Genomic DNA, 9221 nt, shown 5'->3' with positions numbered 1-9221 from the left:
CTGACCCGTGGGGGGGCAGACAGGAGGGTGGGGGGGTGAGGTCTGGTCTGAGGTCTGGTTGTTGTGGGGTATCTCTGGGAGGGCAGAGAGATGATGGGTGGAGTAACTTGGGGTGATTTGGATGGAGGTAACTGATCCCTTCATTTCTTCCTTTCTCTAGTGAGAAGTGCGTCTCTGCGATTCAGGGGATCTGTCTGCGCCTAGCGCTTGAACCGCTCCTCAGGTTTGGTCACGTCTCATTACTCCGGGTGGGCCCTTCACTTACAGCCTCTGTGTGTTCTGGAGATCTTCCTCCCACTTCCCCCGCCCCCGTCACCCCATCCGCTCGGCTCTGACCGGGCTTGTCCAGCTCCAGGGGCATGGAGCCCTGGTGCCCACTCTATTACTCCTCTCTATCCCCCTCCCTAGAGGGCTGGGGTGTCTTCCACCTGCAGCCTCCTCCAGCGTGGCACACCCAGCTTTGCAAACAATCTGTCAGTGTTATTCCCCCTTGCAGAGCGTGCACGTCCAGTTCATCATCACTGCTTTCATTTTCGATATCGACTGTCTCCACTCAAATAGGACCCTGGTCTCTGGCAGGTGCTCATGGCAGACTGGGGGTGGGGGGGGAGACTCAGTCCATTCCCAAATAACTATACCCCGAGAGTGTAAAGTGGCACCAATTAAAGCTAGTCACTTTTAAAAGAATGAGTAATAGTTTCAGATCTCACACCTGTTCAAGTCCGCCTGCCAATGTGTGTGGGTTTAAAATCACATGTTCCTATTTTCTAAAATGTTTCTCCCTCCCTCGCCCATTGCTGTGTGCAAAACCCCCACAGGCAACTGGGGAAACTGACTAGACTGGAAACCGTGAAACTGACTATAACCCAAGGGGCTGTCAATGTGAAAGCTGTAAAACTAGAGAGAGGCTTTGTCCTGATTACAGCGTCCCTATAGCTGGACCTGGGCAGACCCCACAGCTGGGCAAAGCTGTACAAGGTGAGCTGGTGCAGTGTATCGTTGGAGCTGGGGTAAGCGGCACTGATGAATGGAGCTAAGGCTGTCGTCTCTCTCATCCTTCCACTATTGTAACATTTGGCCCAGCAATTCCACTGGCTGAACTAAATGAGTCCATCTCCATTGCGAGCTAACTCTCAATCAGCTCTCATAAGCTGATGTCCACATTGCGAGGCGGAGATGAATTTAGCTTGCAAGGGGTTTGTGCTGACTTAACTAAATCTGTTTAGAAACCCATTTAGTTCAATCAGAGCAATTTGGGTGTGTAGCCAGCCTTTGCTTGTTCCTTGGGAAAGCGCTGTCAGACAGATGCCAGGTTTTTAAACTGGTGGGGTCGTGACCCTTTAAGAGAGCAATTTATTTTCATTCTCAAAAGTTATGAAATGTCTAGGTCCTAAAGATTTTTTTTTAATCTTGCATCTTTTAAAGCAGTTTGCTTAGATACTTAGAAGGAAGTTCTTGGGAGCTGCCTTTTACAGAGATGAGAGGGGTTAGATTAATTTTGACTTGGGGTTAACTTTTCAAGTGCCAAAGGCCCGTTTTCACTTAGTTTCAATGAGAAATAGGGCGCTTAGGGTACGTCTACACAGCAAGCAGGATCCTGTGGCAGCTCTGAAGACCCCACTCCCTAAGCTTCAGGTACGGAACGTCTACACAACTAGACCCGGGCTCTGAGACTCGCTGCTTGCTGCGTAGATGTGCCCTAAGTGGCCAGGTGACTTTTGAAAATGGGACTTAGGCTTGTAAATCACGTAGGTACTTTTGAAAATTTTACCCTTGTCTTAACTATAGGACTTTTCTTCCTCGGGGTCTGATCCTGCAAATGCTACCAGTAGTCCCATGGTGCTGTTTCCTGGATGAGGCCCTTGGGTCCTGCTCCTGCATTTGGACCCGGTTGTAGGTTCTGGACTTTAGACTGTCACCTGTGCCTGGCAATATCTGTGGTATTACATTGTCATAGTGACTGAGGACTGTGAGCTGCTCAATGTGTGTATCCTCACAAGATCCTGTGCTATTCCCATGTTACTGCTGAGAAACAGAATCAGAGGGTTCTTTCCCAGAGTCGTACATGAAGTCTGTGGCAGAGAAGAGAATTCAGATCTCCAGATTCCTAGGGTAGGATTCCATCACGTCTCCGGATTCCTAGGGTAGCACCGTAACCACTAGACCACTCTTCCTCACTAACAGTGCTATTTATATGGCTTGACCATATAAATAGTCATTTCTGAGTTTGAGTCTTTAAAAGGACACTGGCTACCTCTTAATAATATTTCCAATCAGAATTCCTGCCCTATGTTACGAAGAGCACGTGGGTTTACTAAAATGGAACTAGTGTTGAAAATCGAATTTTCTTTTTGCTGTTCATGCTGATTGTTTGTTGTGATTCTCTCAGCCAGGGCAAATAAATATTTGTTGAGATTCTATAAACCAAAAAGTGGAAACTTCAGTTTCGCTTTCAGGCTCTCAGTGAAAATCCCCGCCCGCAAGAAAATGTGTGCTTAAAAGCAACTGTTTCTTGTTTTGCATTTGAACAGCATCCTAAAATATCTGTGTAAAAACCTTTTCCACTGGAATGAAAAGAAATGAATGGCTGCATGTCTGTTGGGTTTGGGATGAACATGTTTATACAGAATCTGAAGTGTTGGCCAGCTTTGAGTTGACATTGTTTCTTGAGTGCAAACCTTCCTGATGAAAGGTCTGATCCTGGGAGGTGCTGAGTGCTTTCAGCTTCCCTTGGCTTCAGTAGTAGTTGAGAGAATTTAGTCTTTTGCGGGCTGGTCTCTGGACTGGTATGATCTGAGGGAGCGCTCTGTATTAAGTATGTCTACACTATGAGCTAGGGGCGTGATTCCCCTGCTCATGTACACACACTGAAACCCATGAGTGTGTACTCAACTCTGGTTCTGCTGCTGCTGTCCGTGCTACCGTGGCTACATTGCTAGTAACACGTGTGATAGCTCTTATTGAACACTGCAAGTATGGGTGTGACGGGTTCCCCCCAGGGTGCCACCTGGAACTGGGGTACCACTGAGCCCTCTGATTCACCAGCCTGGGCTCCCTCTCATACTGTGCTGCTGTGAGAAGCTGCAGACCCGCTCCTGGTCCTACACTTCCACCAGCATACACACCAACAAGAGAGAGGCTACATAACCACCAGCTTCGGATCCCGGAGCTGTACCGTCCTGCCCTGGTCCAAACCCCGACCAGTATGAATTTATTATCCAGTTCGCCTCCCCCTCAATGTGGAGAGGAAATGCCCCTGCCCCTTGAGCTAAGATTCCCAAGCAATTCATTCAAACTCACTGGTTTCGATGAAAACATAAAATAAGTTTATTAATTACAAAAAAGACAGATTTTCCGTGATTATAAGGGATAGCAAACAGATCCCAGCAGATTACCTACTAAATAAACAATAAACTAAGCCTAAGATACTAGACAGGTCGGATATAAACTAGCAAATTCTCTGATGATACAAGCAGGCTTGCCAATTCTTAAGGGACAAGTTGCACTTGCTTTGCATCTTGGGATTCCCGCCCCCGTTCCAAGTCCTTTTCTTTAGGAGCTTCTCTTAGGAGTTCAGCTCTGGGAGGAGTGAAGAACAACCAGTGAGGCCACACTCTGCCTTGTATAGCTTTAGCATACGGCAAGAACCCTTGGTCCCAAACTCAGTTTGTGGAACAACACTGGTCTCCGAGCTGGAGTTCCGTGTCAGGTAGCCTGGCCACCTACCTTGCTGGATTATAGCAGCCATTACTTACCAGCTGTGCCTACAGATACATAGTCGATAGTCGTAACTTCAGATACAAAAATGCATACAAATAACATAATCGTATTCTGCAAAATCCTAACGTTTCCAATGACACCTCCTTGTACAAAATGCATCATAATTATGCCGTAATCATGTAATAATATCACTCTGAAGAATATGGGTACAATGGGCACATGAGCACGGGACTCAAACCCCAGCTCGCTGTGTGTGTAGCCTTAGTGTCTCTTGAGCTTGGTTGAGGCCTCTTCTGTAAATACTAACGATTCATGACGATGGTGAGAAGGCTCTGGAATTAGAAAGCCATTCCGATGTCCTTGAATCAGGTTGCAGTCTTAATTTTGTAGTTGTTGTGAAAGCGCTATCATTGCATAGCGTGGAGAACTAGCGTACAGTTCGGTTCTCTCTTGTCTGATTTCCTTCTCTACGTTGGCTAATAATACTTTCTCTAGTATCCAGGTGGGTCTGCATTTCTATCTCGGAAACTCCCTTTGGTATTACAGCCGGAGATTAGCTCTGAAAGGAACCTTGAGGGTAGCGAATTATCGACGGATGATTGTAAATGCCCAGTAGTATTTATGCAAGTGGATATGAGCAATGCAATGTTCATCTCTTCCGATGCCTGAGTGTCGCTGATGGCCAAGAGAAATGCAGACACAAATGCTACCCTAGAATTGACCAAAACCCTTCTATCTCGTCTTCTATCCTCTTTGCTCAGGGTCTCTCACCCCTCGTTCTGGCTAATCATTTTACTGGTTCTGTTTGCCTGTTGTGCTAGGTACTGGACAGAAACAATAAGGAGCTTATAATCAGACAAAGGGTGGGAGGGGAAACAGAGGCTCAGAGAGGTAACGAGTTGATCAAGGTCACACTAGAGGTCAGTGGCAGAGCTGGGACTAGAACCCAGGTCTCCGGATTCCTAAGCAAGGGTTATGGTAATTTCTTGCCCATGAATCCCAGGTCAAGTTGGGGGTACAGGCCATAGCATTCCCTGAACTCCAGAGCCCGGGTTGGATATCTTTCTGCAAGATATACTGTAGCCCACATAGAAGTTAAGGGTTTGATGCAAAAATCACCTGGTCTGACCTCCTGCATAACACGCCAGGGACCCTCATCCAGTGATCAGAATTCTGGCCTTAAACTCTATGAATAAAACAGATATGATCCTAGGAAATTTCACCTGGCTGCTCCAGGTGGGATCAGGCCGGGCCGGATTTGGCCTGCAGTGCCCAGGAACAGCACAAGTACCTGAGATTTCTCTACAACTGTGGAAACTCCTGTTTCTTTCCAGGTATCTGCCCCGGCACCCACAGAGAGCCCTGAACAACGGCTGAAGTCATGGTAGTGCTTCTGTTGCTTCTGTAAATTCACAGCAGAATGAAACTAAAATTTCAGTTGATTTGCTGTTGGGCTTGGCAAGCACCACACGTAGCAGCGGGGCCCTTAGATTGATCTTCCCTTTAGGGTTTCCGAACGGCAGGGGGTATGGGCCACCTGCAGTCCTGTAACAAACGCGCCCTCCTGATGCTGAGTTGTAAGCCCGTTGCAGACCTCTGTCTTAGTGTAACCTAGACACCCAGGAATCTTTTAATTCAAATATAATCCATTCACTGTGACGATATGTAGTCGCTTGTTTGCAAACCTCGCGTTTCCTAAGTGTGGTGTTGGTGATCCTTGCAAATCTTTCCTGGGCATTGTCCTGTTCGAATAACACGCTGAAAAGCCCTGTGCTTTAAAAGAATCCCACTCTGTCGGCACTTGAAAACTGCTTACGTCCACAGCACTGGATCTAGGGCTCCCTGGCCTTTTCTTTTCCACTTGTGAGGCAGGCTACATTGTCATTGAGGTTTTATTACCACTGATGAGTTCAATTCAGACATTTTAAAGGGTCATTGTCAGCTGGATTGTAGAGCCAAAGTTCAGATTTTTATACATTTAAAAAGGCTTTTACACGACTGAATAGTAGTTGGGTTTGTTTGTTTTTTTTCTCCAGCTTTTGTTTTAAATTTCAGTGGAAACAGACTTTTGGCTTGAAGGTTGCATGGTAATGCTGTGAACCCAGCTCTGCTGCTCTCTGCTAGGGCTTGAGAAGCAGGAAGTGACTGTGAAGAAGAAAAAAATGGAAACTTACCAAACTTCTTTTGTTGTCAGAGTCCCCAGTCCTCCAGTCAAATCCAGGTGGGTGGATCCTTACATGAGGCTCTGCCCCAGAGGCAGAGATCCACCCGTGCGGGTCCGATTGCTGGATGGGAGCCCAAGTTAATAATCAAGTAGTATAAATGGTGAAAAATAAACTAGAAACTTACAATCTAGAGTGCTGTTAACAGGGGAGAAGGTATTTTTTAAAACTAAAAGCAAACTTGTCAGGGCTAAATCTCACAGCAGAACATGTAGCTACTAGATTTGGGCCTGCAGATCTCTGAAGAGCTGGACCATTGAATTTAGTAGCTGACACAATAGGCATGTGGGTTTGTGGGAGATCTGTGGTAGATACGTTCATAAAAAACCACAGCCGTATTCTTCACGGTTCCATGACTCTACAGGTCAGTGACACACATGCAGTGGATGTTAGATACCAGACTGAGAAGTTCATAAAGTCCTTATCACAATTTACCTCAAACTGTTTCCATCTTACACGCGATAACGGTAGATATGCAAGGGGTGAGGATCACAGTTCAGGGTGCGGGTGACCTTAACTTTGCATTTCCAGGCTTTCTAAAATTTGTGTGTCACTGTTTGGGGGGAGGGGAGGGGAGGGAAGGATTGAGTGTAGAGTTGAATGTTTTGTTTTAATGGAAACAAAAAGGAAACTACAGATTTCTCTTAGGAATCCCCTACCCCGATACCCTTCAGTAACTAATAGAAACATACAGCCTTAACTTCAAGTTGCCCAAGCACTTTGCCCAAGGCGTGGAACTTGTGTTTGTTATTTCACAATTGTTGCAAACAGCTGTAGACCAGAATTCCATTTAGGTGCATAAACTTGGAAGCCCCCACCCCTTTAGATTGTCAGTTTTCTGATCCAGGAAACAGTATCCCTTACCTACTAGGAAGTGAATTTTCATTTACACTGAACTCACTTGCAGCCAATCAGGATGTCCTGATTTGCATATTTAGTGTTGATTGGCAGCTGCTGCTCCTCAGATAGCTAAGCATTGTTGACCTCCTTGGAGGTCAACAGTAGACTGTTTGTTACATGACCCTTTTCAGCCAATCATGACCCAGGATTTCATTGTACAGTAGGTAAGGAGGATGGTTACCCCCACCTGGGTTTTGAGGCTGAAGTGCTTTGGGAGAAAGCTACCACGTAAGAGAAAGTGTTAATAGATCTATTTCTGCTGTCATCTTTTTTTTTTTTTTCGTTCTGCTGCCACTACATTTTAAAAGGATCACAAACCAATTGTGTGACCCCCTCCAAAGCAGCGCCTCCCCCTGATGGCCTGCTTTGCTGATGGGCATCCAAGCCACTGTATATTTGGAAAGGCAGGAGCCCTTTATGTCCGGGGGTCCCTTTCCCATGGGGTGCAGCATACCCCCTGCTTGCAAACGTTGTGCACCAGATGGGATAGAAAACGCTGCAGCAGAGCTCTGAACTGAGATGATCCACGCTGAGCTCGGCAATGCTGAGTAGTAGTGTGTGAAATCCAACGTAAAAATAGCGCACGAGGCAGGTGTCGAGATTTTGCACCTGGGGTTTGTTGAAGTGACTTGTAATTCCAAGCTGTAAAATAACCATCCCTGGGGCATTGGGGGGTGCTAAGTGATAGCAGCAAATGTTTCAAGATTCTTTTCTTTCTTTTTTTTTTAATCAAATGATCGTGGGGGGGGGGGTCTCATTTGCCAGTGGCGGCTCGTACGCCCGGGGGCGTTGGGTAGAACTGCACAGGAATGACTCATTAGCTATCGTTTTCTTTAAAATGCATCGCTCTCCTCTTGTGAACGCAGCCATCTGGGTGTCTATGCTTTATTCCATATGGATGAGTTGGAAATAACAAACCACAGCACCCACCCCTCAGGGTGAGGGGTGGGTGCTGCGCCCACGGGAGCCTGGGCTGCCCTACATCCCAAAGAGCTCTGCAGAGCCTGTGGACGCTCCGTTGCTACCTGCATCTCACCGGATACATGCCTCTGATTGTGATGGAAGAAACCTTCCAGCTGACTGATGGCTGCTCTGTTGGTTAAGTTGTGCCCTGCTCTTGAGCTCTTCAGGTCCCGTGTTGTTTTAAGAAGGCTGCTAGCATACTGTGTGATACACAGATTGACCCTTTGACTGCGGCACTGTGGGGAGGGTAGTGATTGGTTTTTGGTTGCGTGCGCGCGCGTGCAGAGCCTGGCTAATGGGGGTCTGATACCAGATCAGGGCCTCTAGATCTATTGCAGCACCCATAACGAATAACACTGGAACTCCTGGGTTCCTGTTACGCCCCATGTTGGCCTGCTTGTCAGTGCTGACGACATGTGCTTGGGGTCTAACACTGAGAGTCTTTGCCCCCAAACGCTTACGCTGTCGGTTTGATTGTAAACCCCCCAATGTTGGCAGCAGGATTCAGGCCTGGGTAGGACCCCCAAACTACATCTAACCCGCTGGTTTTGAAATTGATTCGCTTCTGAGTTACCACTGCCCCGTGAATTGTTCAGCGATTTCACCTCCCAGTTATCTTTCATGGAGAGACACATGCGTTTCCTCCCACCAGGTGCGTAGACTTTGCCACCTACCTGCAGGATTGCCTGCTGTTAGCTCAGGGCTGTCATTCTTCGCTCTAACAACGAAGAGTCCTGGTGGCACCTTAGAGACCAACAAATGTATTTATTAGCTCTGTATGTCTTGTGTGTGTCTCTCTCTCTCTCTTTGCAGGCCTGACATCCGCCCTTGAAGAGGATGGTTTGAAGGTGGGTGAAGAACGCGATCTGACTTGGCTCCCTTTCAGACCGTGGAAAATGGCAGCAGCGCTGGGTGCCGGAAGTGGTTCTGCTGGGTCACCTGGGCTCCCCAATTCCGTGCCAGGGCATGCCGTCCTGCCCGCAGTGGCTGTATGGGAATGGCAGGACGAGTTCGGCAGGTGGAGGCCATACAGAGGGAGCGTATGCAGCTTTATCGAACAGGCTCTCCAGGCCCCTGCGCAGAAGGGGAGACGATCGGGAACCGGGCTGGCCAGCAGCAGTATCCCATTGGGGCAGGCAGATGCCACGCTCGCCCCTTACGTCATCGACATACCAAGCCTGATGCAGTTCCGACAGGACACAGGTAAGAACCCTCTTTCCCGGCTGTATTCAGATCACTGTGCACTTAAAGCTTCACTGGGATCACTTGTGCTTAAAATTGCACGTGTGCTTAAATGCTTTGCAAGGTTGGGATCTTAGAACTGTATGCCCTCCCCACCCCCCCGCAGGATGACCACATGTCCCGATTTTATCGGGACTGTCCCAATATTCACTGGACAAACAAGCAATTTTGCCC

General features: G+C 47.6%; 1 protein-coding gene across 5 annotated transcripts in view; it reads left to right on the top strand.

Moving 5' to 3' along the window:
• The window catches only part of DTX2 (deltex E3 ubiquitin ligase 2), a 64672-nt gene that overhangs the window by 668 nt on the left and 54783 nt on the right, over positions 1-9221 (top strand). For 4 of the 5 annotated variants that reach the window (XM_034752385.1, XM_034752384.1, XM_034752383.1 and 1 more), the window contains exons 2-3: positions 161-223; positions 8619-9008. In XM_034752385.1, coding sequence (XP_034608276.1) covers positions 8702-9008 — 307 coding nt within the window. In that variant the 5' untranslated portion in view covers positions 161-223; positions 8619-8701. Of the gene's footprint in view, positions 1-160; positions 224-6985; positions 7007-8618; positions 9009-9221 lie in introns of those variants that run through there. The other variant, XM_034752382.1, reaches the window with a different exon arrangement.

This window comes from Trachemys scripta, chromosome 18, assembly GCF_013100865.1.
Source record: "Trachemys scripta elegans isolate TJP31775 chromosome 18, CAS_Tse_1.0, whole genome shotgun sequence".
Taxonomy (NCBI): domain Eukaryota; kingdom Metazoa; phylum Chordata; order Testudines; family Emydidae; genus Trachemys; species Trachemys scripta.
The sequence above is the reverse complement of the archived record's forward strand: the minus strand, read 5'-3'. Positions and strand labels throughout refer to the sequence as shown.